Source organism: Brachyhypopomus gauderio, chromosome 14, assembly GCF_052324685.1.
Source record: "Brachyhypopomus gauderio isolate BG-103 chromosome 14, BGAUD_0.2, whole genome shotgun sequence".
NCBI classification, from domain to species: domain Eukaryota; kingdom Metazoa; phylum Chordata; class Actinopteri; order Gymnotiformes; family Hypopomidae; genus Brachyhypopomus; species Brachyhypopomus gauderio.
Window position 1 is genome coordinate 1362658 of NC_135224.1, and position 22214 is coordinate 1384871.

Consider the following 22214-nt stretch of genomic DNA (forward strand, 5'->3'; position numbering starts at 1 on the left):
TTTGGGTTTGGTTTTAGGTTGGGGTATTTGGGTTTGGTTTTATGTTGGGGTATATGTGTTTGGTTTTAGGTTGGGGTATATGTGTTTGGTTTTAGGTTGGGTTATTTGGGTTTGGTTTTAGGTTGGGGTATTTGGGTTTGGTTTTAGGTTGGGGTATATATGTTTGGTTTTAGGTTGGGGTATTTGGGTTTGGTGTTAGGTTGGGGTATTTGTGTTTGGTTTTAGGTTGGGGTATTTGTGTTTGGTTTTAGGTTGGGGTATATGTGTTTGGTTTTAGGTTGGGTTATTTGGGTTTGGTTTTAGGTTGGGGTATTTGGGTTTGGTTTTAGGTTGGGGTATTTGGGTTTGGTGTTAGTTTGGGTTATTTGGGTTTGGTTTTAGGTTGGGTTATATGTGTTTGGTTTTAGGTTGGGGTATATGTGTTTGGTTTTAGGTTGGGGTATTTGGGTTTGGTGTTAGGTTGGGGTATATGTGTTTGGTTTTAGGTTGGGGTATATGTGTTTGGTTTTAGGTTGGGTATATGGGTTTGGTTTTAGGTTGGGGTATTTGGGTTTGGTTTTAGGTTGGGGTATTTGGGTTTGGTTTTAGGTTGGGGTATTTGGGTTTGGTGTTAGGTTGGGTTATATGTGTTTGGTTTTAGGTTGGGGTATTTGGGTTTGGTTTTAGGTTGGGGTATATGTGTTTGGTTTTAGGTTGGGGTATATGTGTTTGGTTTTAGGTTGGATCATTTGGGGTGGGGTTATTTGGGTTTGGTTTTAGGTTGGGGTATTTGGGTTTGGTTTTAGGTTGGAGTATATGGGTTTGGTTTTAGGTTGGGGTATTTGGGTTTGGTTTTAGGTTGGGGTATATGTGTTTGGTTTTAGGTTGGGGTATTTGGGTTTGGTGTTAGGTTGGGGTATTTGGGTTTGGTTTTAGGTTGGAGTATATGGGTTTGGTTTTAGGTTGGGGTATTTGGGTTTGGTTTTAGGTTGGGGTATTTGGGTTTGGTTTTATGTTGGGGTATATGTGTTTGGTTTTAGGTTGGGGTATTTGGGTTTGGTGTTAGGTTGGGGTATTTGGGTTTGGTTTTAGGTTGGAGTATGTGTTTGGTTTTAGGTTGGAGTATGTGTTTGGTTTTAGGTTGGGCTATATGTGTTTGGTTTTAGGTTGGGGTATATGGGTTTGGTTTTAGGTTGGGGTATATGTGTTTGGTTTTAGGTTGGGGTATATGTGTTTGGTGTTAGGTTGGGGTATATGTGTTTGGTGTTAGGTTGGGTTATATGTGTTTGGTGTTAGGTTGGGTTATATGTGTTTGGTTTTAGGTTGGGGTATTTGGGTTTGGTGTTAGGTTGGGGTATTTGGGTTTGGTTTTAGGTTGTGGTATTTGGGTTTGGTTTTAGGTTGGGTTATATGGGTTTGGTTTTAGGTTGGGGTATATATGTTTGGTTTTAGGTTGGGGTATTTGGGTTTGGTGTTAGGTTGGGGTATTTGTGTTTGGTTTTAGGTTGGGGTATATGTGTTTGGTTTTAGGTTGGGGTATATGTGTTTGGTTTTAGGTTGGGTTATTTGGGTTTGGTTTTAGGTTGGGGTATTTGGGTTTGGTTTTAGGTTGGGGTATTTGGGTTTGGTGTTAGTTTGGGTTATTTGGGTTTGGTTTTAGGTTGGGTTATATGTGTTTGGTTTTAGGTTGGGGTATATGTGTTTGGTTTTAGGTTGGGGTATTTGGGTTTGGTGTTAGGTTGGGGTATATGTGTTTGGTTTTAGGTTGGGTATATGGGTTTGGTTTTAGGTTGGGGTATTTGGGTTTGGTTTTAGGTTGGGGTATTTGGGTTTGGTTTTAGGTTGGGGTATTTGGGTTTGGTTTTAGGTTGGGGTATTTGGGTTTGGTTTTAGGTTGGGGTATATGTGTTTGGTTTTAGGTTGGGGTATATGTGTTTGGTTTTAGGTTGGGGTATATGTGTTTGGTTTTAGGTTGGATCATTTGGGGTGGGGTTATTTGGGTTTGGTTTTAGGTTGGGGTATTTGGGTTTGGTTTTAGGTTGGGGTATATGTGTTTGGTTTTATGTTGGGGTATATGTGTTTGGTTTTAGGTTGGGGTATTTGGGTTTGGTGTTAGGTTGGGGTATTTGGGTTTGGTTTTAGGTTGGAGTATATGTGTTTGGTTTTAGGTTGGGCTATATGTGTTTGGTTTTATGTTGGGGTATGGGTTTGGTTTTAGGTTGGGGTATATGTGTTTGGTTTTAGGTTGGGGTATATGTGTTTGGTGTTAGGTTGGGGTATATGTGTTTGGTGTTAGGTTGGGTTATATGTGTTTGGTGTTAGGTTGGGTTATATGTGTTTGGTGTTAGGTTGGGGTATTTGGGTTTGGTGTTAGGTTGGGTTATATGGGTTTGGTTTTAGGTTGGGGTATTTGGGTTTGGTTTTAGGTTGGGTTATTTGGGTTTGGTTTTAGGTTGGGTTATATGTTTGGTGTTAGGTTGGGTTATATGTGTTTGGTTTTAGGTTGGGGTATTTGGGGTTGGATTTAGGTTGGGGTATTTGGGTTTGGTGTTAGGTTGGGGTATTTGGGTTTGGTGTTAGGTTGGGGTATTTGGGATTGGTTTTAGGTTGGGGTATATGGGATTGGTTTTAGGTTGGGGTATTTGGGTTTGGTTGGGTTACTGTTTCTGCCTGTTAGAACACTTCTGTTGTGCTTCTGAGACACAGGACCTTCCCTCTGGAGTCATGAGAGTAATGGATTGATTATATAACTGATGTGTGTGTCTAATGTGTGTGTACTGTTGTGGGATATTGTGTGTGTGTGTGTGTGTGTAGTGAAACTGATGCTGATGATACGGAAGTGTGTGAACTCGTGTATTCAGAAGAGTGCAGACAGCACAGATGACTCTGTGTCCAGCAATAAGGAAAACACCTCAGTAAGTCACACACTTTAACTAGTGAAACACTTACAGTTGTTCGTAAAGTGTCACCATGTAATTGTTTATGCGGTATAGACATGATTGGCTGTATTTTAGAAGCCTGTATATTGAAGGTGGTTATTAAAATGTTTGTAGTTGAAGTGATTAATGCAGCCCTTAAAGTGTGCGTGTGCGTGTGCGCGTGTGTGCGCGCGTGCGTGCGTGCGTGTGTGTGCGCGTGCGCGTGTGTGTGTGTGTGTGTGTGTGTGTGCGTTCCCAGGTTTTGGAAGAGGTTCTCTCGGTGAAGGACACGGCTGTCATGGCTAGTCTGTTGGAGATTGTGGTGATTCTATGGAACAGTGTGCAAAAATCGCTGGAGCGCAACCAGGAGGCTCTGAGCTACACCACCGCCAAATTTGCCAGCGTCCTTCCCGAGTACCTGCGAGTCTTCCAGGTTAGGGAGGCACCTGTCTGTGTCCACACAGACACACACATACGCACACATACACACACATACGCACGCACACACACACACGCACACACACAGACACACACATATACACTGGGGGGGGGGGGGGGGGGGGGGGCACTATTCTAAAGTTCTCACTTTCTCATATTTTTACAAAAATGATGTAACATTGGTGCAATGTTTGTGTGTGCGTGCGTGTTTGTGTGTATGCGTGTGTGCGTGTGTGCGTGTGTGTGTGTGTGTGTGTGTGTGTGCGCGTGTGTTTGTGTGTGTGTGTGACAGGAAGAGCGCTGTACAGCTCCCCTCATACGTTTGGCATCTTTGCTACCTGCAACTGCTGTTCCAGCACTCAGGTGGGTCAGCTACACAACTACAGAACACACAACTACAGCTACACAACTACAGCTACACAACTACAGAACACACAACTACAGCTACACAACTACAGCTACACAACTACAGAACACACAACTACAGCTACACAACTACAGAACACAACTACAGAACACACAACTACAGCTACACAACTACAGAACACACAACTACAGCTACACTACTACAGAACACACAACTACAGCTGCACAACTACAGAACACACAACTACAGCTGCACAACTACAGAACACACAACTACAGCTGCACAACTACAGAACACACAACTACAGCTGCACAACTACAGAACACACAACTACAGCTGCACAACTACAGAACACACAACTACAGCTGCACAACTACAGAACACACAACTACAGCTCCACTACTACAGAACACACAACTACAGCTACACTACTACAGAACACACAACTACAGCTACACTACTACAGAACACACAACTACAGCTGCACAACTACAGAACACACAACTACAGCTGCACAACTACAGAACACACAACTACAGAACACACAACTACAGCTGCACAACCACAGAACTACAGCTACACAACACAGAAGCATGAAGTGCTCCCACACTTTTGAGGACTTAAGCCGAACATTTGTCTCTGCTTTGGTCATGTTTCATTTGTACAATTTATTTACTTCTTAATGTTAAACTTATTCTGAAGAATCTGGCTCCACCTCGCTCTTTTTTTCCAGCGTTGACGAAGCGCCGCAGGTGACGTAAGCTAATATGACAAGGAGAGTGAAACAAATCGTGCGACACAACGAATTGATAATGAAATTCGTTGACAACACTTTTAATAATCGATTGTTATGGATTTTATCGATTCGTTGTTGCAGCCCTACAGCATATATCAATCAATCATATACAAAGTACACACAGTGCAGACTGCAAAATATAGACTAAATAACACAGGAGACATGAATTTAATAGAATATAAATTGTAGAACACAGGGTATACATGTACCCTAACCCTAAACATCCTTGTGTGTTCAGTACCAGAATGCACTTTACTACCAGGAAGTCCACCTCACCCTAAAGTACAGACAAGCATTTATACAGGACCCAAAGCACACAAACTCCTGGATCTACTGCACACACACTCCTGGATCTACTGCACACACACACACACACACCTGGATCTACTGCACGCACACACACACCTGGATCTACTGCACGCACACACACACCTGGATCTACTGCACGCACACACACACCTGGATTTACTGCACGCACACACACACCTGGATCTACTGCACACACACACACCTGGATCTACTGCACGCACACACACACCTGGATCTACTGCACACACACACACACACACACACACACACACCTGGATCTACTGCACACACACACACACACCTGGATCTACTGCACACACACACACACACCTGGATCTACTGCACACACACACACACACCTGGATCTACTGCACACACACACCTGGATCTACTGCACACACACCTGGATCTAATGCACACACACACACACCTGGATCTAATGCACACACACACACACACACACACCTGGATCTAATGCACACACACACACACACACACAAAGCTGGATCTACTGCACACACACACCTGGATCTACTGCACACACACACCTGGATCTACTGCACACACACACACACACACACCTGGATCTACTGCACACACACACCTGGATCTACTGCACACACACACACACACACCTGGATCTACTGCACACACACACCTGGATCTACTGCACACACACACACACACACACACACCTGGATCTAATGCACACACACACACACACACACCTGGATCTAATGCACACACACACACACACACACACCTGGATCTACTGCACACACACACACACACACACCTGGATCTACTGCACACACACACACACACACACACACACACACACACACAAAGCTGGATCTACTGCACACACACACCTGGATCTACTGCACACACACACACACACACACACACACACACACACACACACACACACACACACACACACACACACACACACACACCTGGATCTACTGCACACACACACACACACACACACACACACACACACACACACACACACACACCTGGATCTACTGCACACACACACCTGGATCTACTGCACACACACACACACACACACACACCTGGATCTACTGCACACACACACACACACACACACACACACACCTGGATCTACTTCACACACACACACAAAGCTGGATCTACTGCACACACACACACACTGTATCCCACTGTGGAGCTGTGGAGCTGCAGTGTTAAAGGGATGGGAAATACATACCAAGTCTGTAGCTTGTACAACTCCAGGAATCGGGCTAATCTAATCCATCTAATTTAATTCATCTAATCTCATCTTCCTGCCCTCTCTTTCTTGTCCTGTTTGCATGCTTGTCTGCGTGATTGTGGGTGTGTATGTTTGTGTGCATCTGTCTGTGTGTGTGTGTGTGTGTGTGTGTGTGTGTGTGTGTGTGTGTGTGTGTGTGTGTGTACATGCATGTATATATGTATGTGCACACACTCGTATGGATGTGTGTGTGTGTGTGTGTGTGTGTGTGTAGGAGTAAGGTGATGGCCCAGTTGCGGAGGGCGGACCCAGTCTCTCCTGTGACGCGGTACAGTCTGCCACTGGAGTGTCTGTGTGGGTGGGGGCAGCTGGGATGGGTGGTGGACCTGGTGGTGGAGTGGCTCTCACAGACGACCCCCGCTCACCCGGTACAGACCTCACACTACAGACCTCACACTACAGACCTCACACTACAGACCCAGTCCTGTTCAGTGGTGCTTCATAGGCTGGGCAAATATTCTCATTTGTATTATGAAAGACATGAATCTTCTAATGACAATATTATAACTGCAGTAACAAAACTTGTGTTACAATTATTGTTCATTATACTTGCGTATAATGACAATAAAAATTCTCATATATATATATGCTGCTAATAATGGTAGCAGCAGTAACTGCGTGTCTGTCTCAGGGTGAGGAGGATGAGTCTGCCACCCAGCGTGTGCAGTTCTGTGACCCAGTGGAGGCCCAGCCAGGCCTGGGGCTGGAGTACCTGACGTACCTGCTACAGAGGCCTCGCACTCGGGACTGCCTGCTGGCCCTGCCCCTAGAGCAGCTCACCCCACTGCTCCAGGCTCTCAGCACATGGAAGGTACCTGTTCCCGCACCACCGTACCCGCTACCGTACCCGCTCCCACACCGCCGTACCCGCTCCCACGCTACCGTAACCGCTCCCACGCCAACATACCCGCTCCCACGCTACCGTAACCGCTCCCACGCCAACATACCCGCTCCCACGCTACCGTAACCGCTCCCACGCTACCGTAACCGCTCCCACGCCAACATACCCGCTCCCACGCTACCGTAACCGCTCCCACGCTACCGTAACCGCTCCCACGCTACCGTAACCGCTCCCACGCCAACATACCCGCTCCCACGCTACCGTAACCGCTCCCACGCTACCGTAACCGCTCCCATGCCAACATACCCGCTCCCACGCTACCGTACCTGCTCCCACGCCACCGTACCCGCTCCCACGCCACCGTACCCGCTCCCACGCCGCCGTACCCGCTCCCACGCTACCGTAACCGCTCCCACGCCAACGTACCCGCTCCCACGCCTCCGTACCCGCTCCCACGCTACCGTAACCGCTCCCACGCCAACGTACCCGCTCCCACGCCGCCGTACCCGCTCCCACGCTACCGTAACCGCTCCAACGCTACCGTAACCGCTCCGACGCCGCCGTACCCGCTCCCACGCTACCGTACCCGCTCCCACGCTACCGTAACCGCTCCCACGCCAACATACCCGCTCCCACGCTACCGTAACCGCTCCCACGCCAACGTACCCGCTCCCACGCCACCGTACCCGCTCCCACGCTACCGTACCCGCTCCCACGCCAACGTACCCGCTCCCACGCTACCGTACCCGCTCCCACGCCAACGTACCCGCTCCCACGCTACCATACCCTTACCCATCACAGAACTGATTTCGCTTGTTTGGAAGAAAATGTACATTGTTCATTTAAAAAATAAGGGTGTTCGTGTGCATCTGTGTGTATGTGTGTGTATGTGTGTGTGTGTGTGTGTGTGTGTGTGTGTGTGTGTGTGTGTGTGTGTGTGTGTGTGTGTTGCAGGCTGTGCTCTACTCTTCTCTCAGTGAGGGTGAAGTCAGTGCAGCAGTGACTGAAACGGCACTCACAGCTTTCAGCTTACATACCCGCCTCAACATCCACCTTCAGCACCGGGTCAGTACACACACACACACACACACACACACACACACACACACACACACACACACACAGCACCGGGTCAGTACACACACACACACACATATACACACACACACAGCACCGGGTCAGTACACACACACACACACACACACACACACACACACATATACACACACACACACACACATACATACAGAGCACCAGGTCAGTACACACACACACACACACACACACACACACACACACACACACACACACACACACCTTCTGTGTACACAGGGACATGTGCTGAATTCTACTAAACAAGGTCTGTTACCACATATATTCTCAAATGTAAACGCCCTTACGCTCCTGCCGCGTTGGGAGACTGCCCTCTGCTGGCCACCACTGGCACCAGCATGTGACAGCATGACTCCTGTCCATCAGTACCCAGAGGGGAGGGACTTCATTGGCGCCCTGGAGCTCTCCATGGACTGGGTGGAGAAGAAGGTCCTGCCCTTCCTGGATGACCCTGGAGAAGACGTCTCTGAGCAACAGATGTGTCTGGCCAAGCAAGTAGTGGAGGTGAGTGCACACACACACACACACACACACACACACACACACACACACACACACACACATACAACACCTGCTTCACTAGCATGACGGGTCTTTCTGAAGGAACAAAGGAGGTTCTGAATTTGTTTTGTAGAAAACACAGCCATACAAGTGCCCACGCACACTTAGGTACACACACATACACACACACACACACACACACACACAACTTATTGGTGGCTGCAAATATCCAAGCCATTTTTAAGGTGTTTGATTCCTCTCACAGGAAGTAATGGTGAGTTTTCCGGTGTGTTTTTAATAGCGTGGCCCACAGCCCTGTGGATGTGTTAGACACGTGGGTGGCCAGGTCCCTTCTGTTCTGTCTTCAGACAGGTTGTACAGAGATGTTCCTAAAAGAAACTGCCTGCCTACAAGTGATCTGTAATACACCACAGTAGGCATAATGGTCAAATTAATATTTAATTTAAGATAAATGTAACAATCTTATTCTCAGTGGAAAACAACACAAACAAATAAATAAAAACAAAAATGAGAGGTCACAGAGGGTACCAGCCATCAAGTGGCTTTTTTTGGTAGCAACAATGTGCACTAACAGCAATGTGCAACATAAAATAAATAATAAATAAATACAGGAACAATCATGTACAAAATAACAAATAGAGCCTTAACAAACTAAACTCTATCCTACAAAATTTATTTTAGTTTCTTCATACATGGAGGGCAACTTTAGTTGTAAGATGCGACCTTATTTATACTTTCGTGAGTGACCGTAGCGCGCGACTCTGCACACCTCGCGCGAACGGCGGAGGCGTTTATACTTGGCGCGTCACATTCTTTGCAGTGTTCTCCGAAACGATAAGTGGTAGTATAAAGAAACACCCCTCAAAAACAGGGGAAGGAACATTTACCTGACCAATTTTAATGTTGCATTGTGTTCCAGATTTCCAAAGTGCTGGAATTTAGGCTAAAGTACTTGAAAATGCTTGAAATTGTAACTACTTAGTTTCACAACAAATAGCTGTCTAATTGACCAGTTCTCTTGTATTATGTTACATCTTGTAATTCCAGGATGAAACATGAGAGAACGTGAAGACTTTAAGATTGGGCGTTTTGAAAATTAACAACCATTAAATAATGTGAAAAAGCGAATTATTAAATAAATGATGAAAAAGCGAATTATTTCGAATCGTTACTAGTATATATATATAAATATTTAACTTAATTAGGTTTAACGTGCTGGGAATTATTGAAATGGACCTTGAAAGTGACGTTCAAGTGCTTTTTACCACCTGGTAAAGGTGTATGAGCCCAGCAAACATGACTTGTTTCATGCGCGCGTGAAGTTACAAAATTCGAGAGGTACACGACCTCGTGAATCGCCAGCGCGCGAGGCCCTCCCACACGGGCGGAGCCACCACGATTGTCATTTTCGGCGTGCGGACCCTCGCGACGCGTCAAGTATAAACCAGGCTTTACTTTGCGTAGTGTGGGAGCTTGCGTAGCTTAGAGGGAGGGATCGTTGATCTTCTTTTTGACTTCGAGGTCAGTGACTGTTTACAGTTAGTCCGTGTCACTTGACAGTTTACCCAGTGTTTTTACAGTTTAAGTTTAAAATTTTCTGTTCTTATATTCGCACTTAAAGCAAAATACACAATGTTTACATTTTATACATTCAGTTTATTAAGTGTGAGCACTTTTAAAATAAAAATGCATTTGGTAGCAACTAGGGATGCAAATTATCGATTAATTCATTAATCGTTAGTTGATTGATCTTATCGATCGACTTTCGATTAATCAATAAGCAGCGTTTTTCACCTGAATTTCAGTGTTTCAATAGGGCCTTTAAAAATACCAGCTAAATAGTTAAAACACTTTGTTCAAAAAGTATATATTATATTATATTATGATAATTATATTGTATTATATAATATATTGCTCAAGTAATTATGCATTAGGAATTTTTTATGGTATAACAAAATACATTCTTTCATTTAAAAAAGGAATAAATTAAGGACTGGCTCCGTTCTTGCATTTGAAACATTAGACATTAAAAAAAATGTAAAAAAAAAAAGAAGAAGAAATTAAATAGAGAGCCAAACAGAATATTATTGAGCCTATGCTTGGACAATGTTTCTAGCGTTGTAGTGAACACATGCTGTAACGCGACCGGAGAGTGCCCAAGTCTCCACAACATCATTGAGCTTGTCAGTTAAATTGTCAGTGGTGTGTCTATCCGACATGTTTGTCGTAATCAGCACTGCAGATTTTAGCTGCCAGTTCTCCTCAGTGTAGTGGCACGTCACGGTAATGTAACTTTCTGTTGTTAGAGCCGTCCAACAATCTGTTGTAAGGGCTACAGTAGTAGCAGTAGATAGCTTTGTTTTTAGCTCACTCGTATTTTTTTGTAGCGAGTTTCGAAAACGCTCGCCTTCCCAGTGTAGCTGTGATTTTAGGTTGACCAGGTGCACTGGTGATATGCAGGACAGCTGCATGCACGGTGTTCAAATGATAATTGAGTGAGCTAGTGGAACTGTTGTACTTCAATACCGCATTACACAGAGAACATCTGACTTCTTTGCCTAAATTAACAATGTTGAAATTGTAGCGACTACTACTCCTCGCAGCGAGTTCCCTAACAGACAGGCACTTGGCCCTTTAAGTGACACTGGGAGAGCGGCGCCTGTGCGCGCCAGGGGAGGGGAAGAGAACAGTGCTATTGTTTGAGTTGCATGGAAAATAAAGTTTCCCTCCTCTGGATTTTCTGGATTACGCAGTTTCTGCCTCGTTTCCCGAACCCGCTTCAAAATGGTCCCACACCGCACGTCTTTTTGCCCGCTTCATTTTGTTTTCCACTCTGGTCTTTCGCGACACGTGTTCACCTCTCGTTCTTACACTCTGTTCAAGTTACTACAGGAGCGCTCTCTAACGATTAATCGTGATTAATACATTTTGATCGAGTAACCTCTTGATCGACAATTAATCGAAAGTCGATTAATCATTTGCATCCCTAGTAGCAACAGCTTTTGGGTGAATTCTTAATTATTTCAATCATAATAATAATGCACTGGTTAGTGTCCCAGTAGGAGTCCACTGTTGCAGATATAGACACCTCAAAGATGTCCTGTGTTTATTGTCCTGGATTACCTTTCTTGAAGGTAGATTCACCATCACCCTTCTCACCGTCTTCCAGCCATCAGTAACTACCAACTACCAGTAACTATTTGCTGTTTAATATCGATATAATACTAATTTTAACATGTTGCTTCTCTACACAGTCAGGAAACAGTTTAAATAAATTTTTAATAACACTAAACTCCGAATCGGATCGAATCGATTAAATCTAAATAAATCGATTCTTAATCTTGAGAATCGGAATCGGATCGATTCTTGGAATTTGAATCTATACCCAGCCCTATTTGTGATTAAAAAAATTAAATGGGGATTTTTACTGCGAGCAATGATGGTGTATGGGTGTGTGTGTGTGTGGACCAGACAACAAATGCTCATATCCTTATCTCATTCTTTAATATAGCAGGACTTGCTGGTGTGAGTGTTATCCCAGCTCGTTGTAGAAGGGGGTGGAGTCAGGGTTATCCCAGCTCGTTGTTGAAGGGGGTGGAGTCAGGGTTATCTCAGCTCATTGTAGAAGGGGGTGGAGTCAGGGTTATCCCAGCTCGTTGTTGAAGGGGGTGGAGTCAGGGTTATCCCCGCTTGTTATGTAAGGGGGTGGAGTCAGGGTTATCCCAGCTCGTTGTAGAAGGGGGTGGAGTCAGGGTTATCCCAGCTCATTGTTGAAGGGGGTGGAGTCAGGGTTATCCTCGCTTGTTATGTAAGGGGGTGGAGTCAGGGTGATCCCAGCTCGTTGTGTAAGGGGGTGGAGTCAGGGTTATCCCAGCTCGTTGTTGAAGGGGGTGGAGTCAGGGTTATCCCAGCTCGTTGTTGAAGGGGGTGGAGTCAGGGTTATCCCCGCTTGTTATGTAAGGGGGTGGAGTCAGGGTGATCCCCGCTCGTTGTGTAAGGGGGTGGAGTCAGGGTTATCCCAGCTCGTTGTAGAAGGGGGTGGAGTCAGGATTATCCCAACACACTGCATTGTCCTGCAGCTCCAGTGTTGTGTTTAGAGTGGGTGTACAACACCACATGTATATCTGTACGAGTTCCATCATGGGTAGCCATAAGCTGTTTTAATTGGGTGAGGGTTCTGTGCTGGTTGTAGCTGGGTGGTGAAGGTTCTGTGCTGGTTGTAGCTGGGTGGTGAAGGTTCTGTGCTGGTTGTAACTGGGTGATGAGGGTTCTGTGCTGGTTGTAACTGGGTGGTGAAGGTTCTGTGCTGGTTGTAGCTGGGTGGTGAAGGTTCTGTGCTGGTTGTAACTGGGTGATGAGGGTTCTGTGCTGGTTGTAACTGGGTGATGAGGGTTCTGTGCTGGTTGTAACTGGGTGGTGAAGGTTCTGTGCTGGTTGTAACTGGGTGGTGAGGGTTCTGTGCTGGTTGTAACTGGGTGATGAAGGTTCTGTGACTCTTCTCTGTTTCAGAGCTGTCTGAGAGTGTGTAGGGATGTTGTGCAGGTTGCCATGGGAGATGCCAACTTCAACGACCATGTGCTGCAACTGGGCTCCTGTGTGTTACTGTCTAGTGAGTTATAGACACACACACACACAAGAATCAGTGAGCTGTAGAACAGTGAGAACTGACCTGCTTAACTGCTGTTTACATCCAATAAAAAATACGTTTGTGTGTGTGTGTGTGTGTGTGTGTGTGTGTGTGTGTGTGTGTGTGTGTGTGTGTGTGTGTGTGTGTGTGTGTGTGTGTGTGTGTGTGTGTCTTCTATGCCTGTATTGGTGTCTTCCTTGCTCCTTCAGAGAAGGGATATGTGTGTATCCCGCTGCTGTTGTCGGTGCTAACTGAGATGGCTCAGAACACCATTTCCCACAATGCTGAGGCACAGGAGGAGCAACTGTCCATCACCCTCAGAATCATAACCAATATTTTCCAGAAAGTTCTGGAGGTCATGGCACATCGCCTTCGTACAGACAAAGAGGAGGGTCAGGAGGTTAGCGCGCGCACACACACACACACACACACACACACACACACACACACACACACACACACACACACACACACACACACACACACACAAACAACTACACACACACAACTACACACACACGCCTACAGAATCACTTACAGACCCACCTATCAACAAAACCACATAAACACACACACACACAGACCCAACCTACAACCATACAATGGACATTATTAATGTGTGTTTGTGTGTCCAGCTGTGCTGCTTGTCTGAGAACGCCCTGTATGACTTCCTGCTGGTTACTCCGCTGGCGTCTGACAGGGAGGAGTTCCTGACGGGGATCTTCTCATCGCTGTGTGCTGCTGTCATCATCGACATGAGCCGTCAGCTGCAGAAGGTCCGACATTTACACAGGCATGAAGCTGCAGGGCTGGAGGTCCATGATTACCCACCAGCCTATATCCCCTATTACCCACGCTCCCTGTGTTAGGACAGTATGACTGTGTGATTACCCACGCTCCCTGTGTTAGGACAGTATTACTGTGTGATTACCCACGCTCCCTGTGTTAGGACAGTATGACTGTGTGATTACCCACGCTTCCTGTGTTAGGACAGTATGACTGTGTGATTACCCTCGCTCCCTGTGTTAGGACAGTATGACTGTGTGATTACCCACGCTCCCTGTGTTAGGACAGTATGACTGTGTGATTACCCACGCTCCCTGTGTTAGGACAGTATGACTGTGTGATTATATTTCATATATATATTAGTGGTGGGACTTTAACGCGTTAATTTCGATTAATTAATTACAGGGAAATTAACGAACTAAAAAAATTTAACGCATTTAACGCATGAGACACTTTTGCATCGTGAAATGTTTCTCAGTGCACGAGTTCCAGACATACAGAGTATATGGACGCACAATAAGATCATGATGGAGCTGACTGAAGAGGCTACGCTGGTGGATGGGAAATTTAAATATAAGAACACACATAGTGTTATTTGCACTTTATGTAGGAAGGAGTTCACTTATCACAGGAGCACTTCCACCCTTCGTTACCACCTCAACGCAAAACATGTTGGTGCTAACGCGCAGGTCAGTAATGATAACTTAGCTGATAAATGTATTACTTGTACGAGCAGTGTCGCCAGTCAACACTTGACCACATGTCGGGGTTCAAATTAAGAAACAAAATTGACCAATTCACTGGCGAGATGTATTGCTGTGGACTCTCTGTGGTCGAAGGCTTACATGAAGCGCTGCAAATTGCGTCAGCTGATGTAAGTTACGAACTGCCGTCCAGAAAGACAATGTGGAAGAAAATCCAGCAGCTGTATGATGAGGAAAGGGAAGTAAAACAGGTTATTGTGAAGAGCGCCACAAATGTGGCTCTGACTGGGGATCACTGGACCTCTGTTAGCAACAAGAATTATCTTGGTGTGACAGCTCATATTATAGATGATGAATGGAAGATCCAGTCATTTGCTTTGAGCATGCAGAAGACCACTTCTAGGCACTATAGAGATGCCTGTGGCAGAGGCCTGGGAAATTAAGGAAAGTCTACCATCTAAAATGGTATTTAAAAAACATCTGATTTACTTCAGTTCTTCTTATTCTTCCAATATCCTGAGCAAAACTCATTTTTGGTCAGAATTTCCAGTGTTCTGAAAACAGTGTCCTCTGTTTTCTGCACTCATCTATTGGTCTGTGTAGTAGACTGGTGGAAAAATAAACAAGATGTTGAGGTTTATGATTATGTTCATTGATTCATTCATCATTCAAACTTAAATTAATATTTCTCATGTAAAATATTGAAATGCGATTAAAATGCGATTAATTTCAATTAATTAATTACAAAGCTTATAATTAATTCGATAAATGTTTTTAATCGCGTCCCACCCCTAATATATATATATATATACACACACACGTAACCCCTAACCCTGCCTGGGTCTTGGACGTGCTGGTAGCAGAGGCAGTGCAGACTGGAACATTCAGTCTGAAGGCAGCAGTGCACGTGTGATAAACGGTGTAGGTGTAGGGAACCGTTCAGATGTGTCCTGAACAAACAGGCCCTGCGTCATCACGTCTTCACACGTCCCCACACGTCTCCTCACGTCCCCACACCTGTCACCACGTCCCCACACGTCTCCTCACGTCCCCACACGTCCCCTCACGTCCCCACACGTCACCACGTCTCCTCACGTCCCCACACGTCACCACGTCCCCACACGTCTTCACGTCCCCACACGTCATCACTGCTCCACACGTCCCCACACGTCATCACGTCCCCACACGTCATCACGTCCCCACACGTCACCACGTCTCCACACGTCCCCACACGTCACCACGTCCCCACACGTCTTCACGTCCCCACACGTCACCACGTCTCCACACGTCACCACATCTCCACACGTCACCACGTCTCCACACGTCTTCACGTCCCCACACGTCTTCACGTCCCCACACGTCTTCACGTCTCCACACGTCATCACGTCCCCACACGTCACCACGTCCCCACGTCCCCACACGTCACCACGTCTCCACACGTCACCACGTCTCCACACGTCACCACGTCCCCACACGTCACCACGTCCCCACACGTCTTCACACGTCATCACGTCCCCACACGTTACCAAGTCTCCACACGTCACCACGTCTCCACACGTTCGTTGATGTTTGTCACTTAAGTGTATTTTTGTGATCTACACCAGCAGATGTCAGTTTGCATGAATTGTGTGATTCTGAAAGCCTGTTCCTGACCCTTGACCCCCCCCCCCCTCCCCAGCTGTCTCATCCAGAAGAGGTCATGACCCCAGAGACAGCCTCTGACCTGCCACCGCTCTCAGCCACAATAATCACAGACATCCTCAAGTGTCCTGGAGTAACCAGGTACACACACACACACACACACTCAAACCAGGTACACCCCATACACACACACGCACACACACTCAAACCAGGTACACCACACTCACACACACACACTCAAACCAGGTACACCCCACACACACACACACACACACACACACACACACACACTCAAACCAGGTACACCCCACACACACACACACACTCAAACCAGGTACACCCCATGCACACACATACATACACTCAAACCAGGTACACCCCATGCGCACACACACACACACACTCAAACCAAAGTGTACTATAGTCCAGCTTTATAGTCTGTTTCTAATTCTACTATAATTCTATACTACAGTGGTACCTCGACATACGAGTTTAATTCGTTCCAGACCCGAGCTCGTAAGTAGATCAACTCGTATCTCGAACAAATTTTCCCCATATGAATTTAAATAACTCTTATTGGTTTCAGACCTCAAAAAAGTCCCAAAGTTAGCTTAAACTAGAGTCCTGCACCGGGTCGGGTACCCACGGGTACGGGCAAATAGATGCTGAAACGGGTTTTACACATACCGCAATTTTACGGGTGGGTATGCGGGCGGGTAAGTTAAATAAGTGGTCATTTTTAGTAGGCTTTTATTTTCTACGTAATAAACATAGTGTTACATTTTGCCTGATTAGCGCCTCCCGATCGCGAAGTTCAGGGGGAGCTTACTTATACCGTAGCTCCGTTGGCCAGAGCGGGCTGAACTTTACTCTTCACCTGTTCTGGGGTAATAATCAAATCAAATTTTATTTATATAGCGCTTTTAACAACAGTTGTTGTCACAAAGCAGCTTTACAAGTGCCGAGTCCTAGCCCCCAGTGAGCAAGCCAAAGGCGACAGTGGCAAGGAAAAACTCCCTAGTTTTTTGCATGAGGAAGAAACCTTGAGAGGAACCAAGACTCAGGGGGGGAACCCATCCTCCTCTGGCTGACACCGGTCAGCAAACTTCAGTTCTTTTCCAGCGGAAACATGAGCAGAGGCTGGTTATAACGCAGTACCGGGCATTTATTGTAGCTTGCTTGGTGGTTACAAAGCTAAATGGGTGGCCGTGCTAGAACAAGGACAAATGAGGAGAGAGAACTTGGCGTGCTGCTGCCACCACAGCCCAAAGTGTCCTCTCAATCCTCACATCCAGCGCTGCCAGTCAGAGAGATTTTTCCTCCGCTGGATTTGTGATCCAAGAGCGCAGAACGCAGCTCAAACCTGGGACTGTGGACGATATACTGTTCCTGCACAGTAACCTAGGATAGATTTGTGAACCTATGCGATTTTATTTAGTTGTTATACTGGCATTTGTTCCCTCTCGTTTTGCATTGTGTTATGGCACCGGTTGGCTACATAAATTTTCTTGCGTTTTACCAGTTGCTACTTTTATATAGGAATACTGTTCCTGCACAGAAACCTTAGATTTTATTTTGTGTTGTACTGACGTTTTTTCAGAGGCGCATTGAAAAATAAAGTGCTCTATAGGAATACTTTCGATTAGGGCTGGGTATCGATTCAAATTCCAAGAATCGATCCGATTCCGATTCTGAAGATTAAGAATCGATTTATTTCGATTTAATCCGATTTAATCGATTCGATCCGATTCGATCCAATTCGGGGTTTAGTGTTATTAAAAATGTATTTATATGAGCTGTTTCCTGACTATGTACAGAAGCAACATGTTAAAACTAGTATTATATCAATATTAATCAGCAAATAGTTACTGGTAGTTGGTAGTTACTGATGGCTGGAAGACTGGTGAAAAGGGTAATCATAAATCTACCTTCAAGAAAGGTAATCCAGGACAATAAACAGAGGACATCTTTGAGGTGTCTATATCTGCAACAGTGGACTCCTACTACTACTCCTAGTGCATTATTATTATGATTGAAATAATTAAGAAGTCACCCAAAAGCTGTTGCTACCAAATGCATTTTTATTTTAAAAGTGCTCACACTTAATAAACTGAAAGTATAAAATGTAAACGTGTATTTTTCTTTAAAGTAAGAATATAATAACAGAACTGTCACGTTACGGTCCCGACCCCTCCCTGTTGGGCGTTGTCAGCGTCTACTCGTCTGCGTATCTCCGTGGGTGCGGGTGCGTCTTGTGATAATCCTCACCTGTGGCTCGTCTCGTCATCACGTGGGGTTTGTGTGGTTTGTCCATTTAATGTGCGTTCGCGCAGCGTCCTGTGCTCGTCGTTGTTTGAGTCACACATGTTCTATGTAAACGTGTTTTATGTGCGCTGTCTGCGCTTCGGTAAATGTAATAAACGTAACGATTTGGAAAGTGCAAAGGATTCTGTCTCGTCCATCGCCTTGCGCCCAACGTTACAAGAGCATTTTAAACTTTTTTAAACTGTAAAAACACTGGGTAAACTGTCAGTGACACGGACTAACTGTAAATAGTCACTGACACTGGATAAACTGTCCTTCTGTTTTTAGATTGCCGATTTGACTATCGTCGTTACCGTCACTGTCCGTCGCCATGTTGTTTTACAGTTAGTTAGACCGAGCACGCCTGCGTGAATTCAGTGACGAGGCGGGGGTAAAAGTTCAGTAAAAAATCGATCTTTGGACGTACGAATCGATAATCAGATCATCATATGCGAATCGATTCTGAATCGGAAAATCGATTTTTTCAACACAGGCCTACTTTCGATTTGTGTGATTTTTCACGGGCACGGGTGGGCAACGGGTAGAATATTAACGGGTCCGGGCGGGTACGGGTTTAACTTTGAAATAACCACGGGTTCGCGGGTGGGTGGGTGCTGTACTCTGCGGATATGGGTGGGTGCGGGTCTCAAAAAACTGACCCATGCAGGACTCTGGCCTAAATTATGAAAAAAATACATGTTTTTAATTAATAAATGTACATGCAACATGTAAAAATAAACAATAAAGTTAATAATGAAAAGAGAAATGTAGAAAATACAATACAATCGTACAAATGGTGGACGTACAGCGGTCGAACATCCTCGCAAGTTCAATAACACGAGTTCCTTTATCATGTAAATTAATTATCTCCTGCTTCGTTTCTATGGATATCATCCTCTTCTTCTCAGCAGCCTTTCAACTAGCGGATACTTTTTTGGGACCCATGATGCAGACAAAAAGTTCAGATTACAATATACACTCGCTCGCTCTAAACACTGACACGACCGACATGAGACTTTCTTTTGTGAGGTAACACGTTCTACTAGCGGTAGTATCCTGAAGCTCGTCTCGTATCCCGAATTTGAGCTCGGGTGTCGAACAAAAATTTCGCTCGCATCGCGGCTCGTAACTTGGAATACTCGTATGTGGAGCAGCTCGTATGTCGAAGTATCACTGTACAAAGCTGAGTAGCATGTTTAGCTGTGCGCTATAATGACTGTGCTCTCCGTGTCTGTGGTGTGCTGGAGGTGTTTCCTGACTGAGCTGAGTTGGTCTGTGAACTCTGAGGCCGTCGACAGCCTCTCAGGTCTGGCTGCTGTTGCTCACATCCTCGCCATTGGAAGAAAAGGTGAGGGTGTGGGTGAGGATGTGTGGTTGTGTGGGTGAGGGTGTGTGGTTGTGTGGGTGAGGGTGTGTGTAAGGATGTGTGGTTGTGTGGGTGAGGGTGTGTGGTTGTGTGGGTGAGGGTGTGTGAGAGGTGTGGTTGTGTGGGTGAGGGTGTGTGGTTGTGGGTGAGGGTGTGTGAGAGGTGTGGTTGTGTGGGTGAGGGTGTGGTTGTGGGTGAGGGTGTGTGAGAGGTGTGGTTGTGTGGGTGAGGGTGTGTGGTTGTGTGGGTGAGGGTGTGGTTGTGGGTGAGGGTGTGTGAGAGGTGTGGTTGTGTGGGTGAGGGTGTGTGGTTGTGGGTGAGGGTGTGTGAGAGGTGTGGTTGTGTGGGTGAGGGTGTGTGGTTGTGTGGGTGAGGGTGTGTGAGAGGTGTGGTTGTGTGGGTGAGGGTGTGTGTAAGGATGTGTGGTTGGGGGTGAGGGTGTGTGAGAGGTGTGGTTGTGTGGGTGAGGGTGTGTGGTTGTGTGGGTGAGGGTGTGTGAGAGGTGTGGTTGTGTGGGTGAGGGTGTGTGGTTGTGTGGGTGAGGGTGTGTGAGAGGTGTGGTTGTGTGGGTGAGGGTGTGTGGTTGTGTGGGTGAGGGTGTGTGTAAGGATGTGTGGTTGTGGGTGAGGGTGTGTGAGAGGTGTGGTTGTGTGGGTGAGGGTGTGTGGTTGGATCATTTCTCCTGTATTAATCACTTCCACAAGGTAGGAGATGATAATAGTCTTGCCAAACACTACTACTAATGAAATGTGTAATTAATCTGTTTCTAATTAGCGGTGTAATTAGAGTGTTCACACAGGCCTATTTATAGCCAATATATCATCACTGGACAGCAAGAGTTGTAAAAAAAAACAACACACATTTGACCAACTAAACAGACCTGAACAGACTCCTTCACATTCAGATCATAGTGCTTATCCTGGGCCTTGTTTTGGTATTTGAGTGAGCAAAGGTGGTTACAGTGTAGATGAGGTGGTTACAGTGTAGATGAGGAGGTGGTTACAGTGTAGATGAGGAGGTGGTTACAGTGTAGATGAGGTGGTGGTTACAGTGTAGATGAGGTGGTTACAGTGTAGAAGAGCTGGTTACAGTGTAGAAGAGCTGGTTACAATGTAGATGAGGTGGTTACAGTGTAGATGAGGTGGTGGTTACAGTGTAGATGAGGTGGTTACAGTGCAGATGAGGAGGTGGTTACAGTGCAGATGAGGTGGAGGTTACAGTGCAGATGAGCTGGTGACAGTGTAGATGAGGTGGTGGTTACAGTGTAGAAGAGCTGGTTACAGTGTAGATGAGGTGGTTACAGTGCAGATGAGGTGGTTACAGTGCAGATGAGCTGGTGACAGTGTAGATGAGGTGGTGGTTACAGTGTAGAGGAGGTGGTTGCAGTGCAGATGAGGTGGTTACAGTGTAGATGAGGTGGTTACAGTGTAGAAGAGCTGGTTACAGTGTAGAGGAGCTGGTTACAGTGTAGATGAGGTGGTGATTACAGTGTAGATGAGGAGGTGGTTACAGTTCAGATGAGGAGGTGGTTACAGTGTAGATGTGGTGGTTACAGTGTAGATGAGGTGGTGATTACAGTGTAGATGAGGAGGTGGTTACAGTGCAGATGAGGAGGTGGTTACAGTGTAGATGTGGTGGTTACAGTGTAGATGTGGTGGTTACAGTGTAGATGTGGTGGTTACAGTGTGGAGGAGCACCATGTGTGGCCCATCATGGGCGAGTATGTGAACTGGAAGATCATGTGAAAACCTCTTGGTCTGTCACTAACTGACTCATTCGTAGAGCGGTGAACTGCAAAAGTCAGGAGGGTGCTAATGGTTCTCAGATGTTCTGATTACTGGTGTGTTACACAGCAGAGAAGTTCCACCAGGACCTGAAGGGAATCGCTGTGTCCGTCCAGACGCAGATCCTTCAACACACTGCAGCACTGGTGGAGCCTGCACACATGCAGAGGTAAAAAACCCATGAGTGCACAGGTATACAGCAGCGGACCTGTGGATGTGACGCAGGTGAGGCGTGGACACGTGAGGCGTGGACACTGCCAGCCTGTGGGAGCAGGATGATGCTTCACCTGGAGACATCAGCACACTGCTGCTGTTTGTGCATGTAATTAATGAATATTTAAGAACTGTCCTGTACTGGCAGGTTTGCTGCCCCCTGTAGGGGGAGATCCGAGTGAGATTTACAGAGGTTTGTGTGTGTC

The 22214-nt window shown here is 46.1% G+C and overlaps 1 protein-coding gene across 2 annotated transcripts in view; it reads left to right on the forward strand.

Moving 5' to 3' along the window:
* The window catches only part of ncapg2 (non-SMC condensin II complex, subunit G2), a 37269-nt gene that overhangs the window by 14324 nt on the left and 731 nt on the right, over window positions 1–22214 (forward strand). Inside the window, exons 14-26 of one of the 2 annotated variants that reach the window (XM_076973197.1) lie at window positions 2794–2894; window positions 3157–3330; window positions 3628–3698; window positions 6322–6475; window positions 6739–6918; window positions 7903–8013; window positions 8428–8565; window positions 13093–13192; window positions 13420–13610; window positions 13846–13986; window positions 16379–16482; window positions 19893–19993; window positions 21868–21964. In XM_076973197.1, coding sequence (XP_076829312.1) covers window positions 2794–2894; window positions 3157–3330; window positions 3628–3698; window positions 6322–6475; window positions 6739–6918; window positions 7903–8013; window positions 8428–8565; window positions 13093–13192; window positions 13420–13610; window positions 13846–13986; window positions 16379–16482; window positions 19893–19993; window positions 21868–21964 — 1663 coding nt within the window. Of the gene's footprint in view, window positions 1–2793; window positions 2895–3156; window positions 3331–3627; window positions 3699–6321; window positions 6476–6738; window positions 6919–7902; window positions 8014–8427; window positions 8566–13092; window positions 13193–13419; window positions 13611–13845; window positions 13987–16378; window positions 16483–19892; window positions 19994–21864; window positions 21965–22214 lie in introns of both variants that reach the window. The other variant, XM_076973196.1, reaches the window with a different exon arrangement.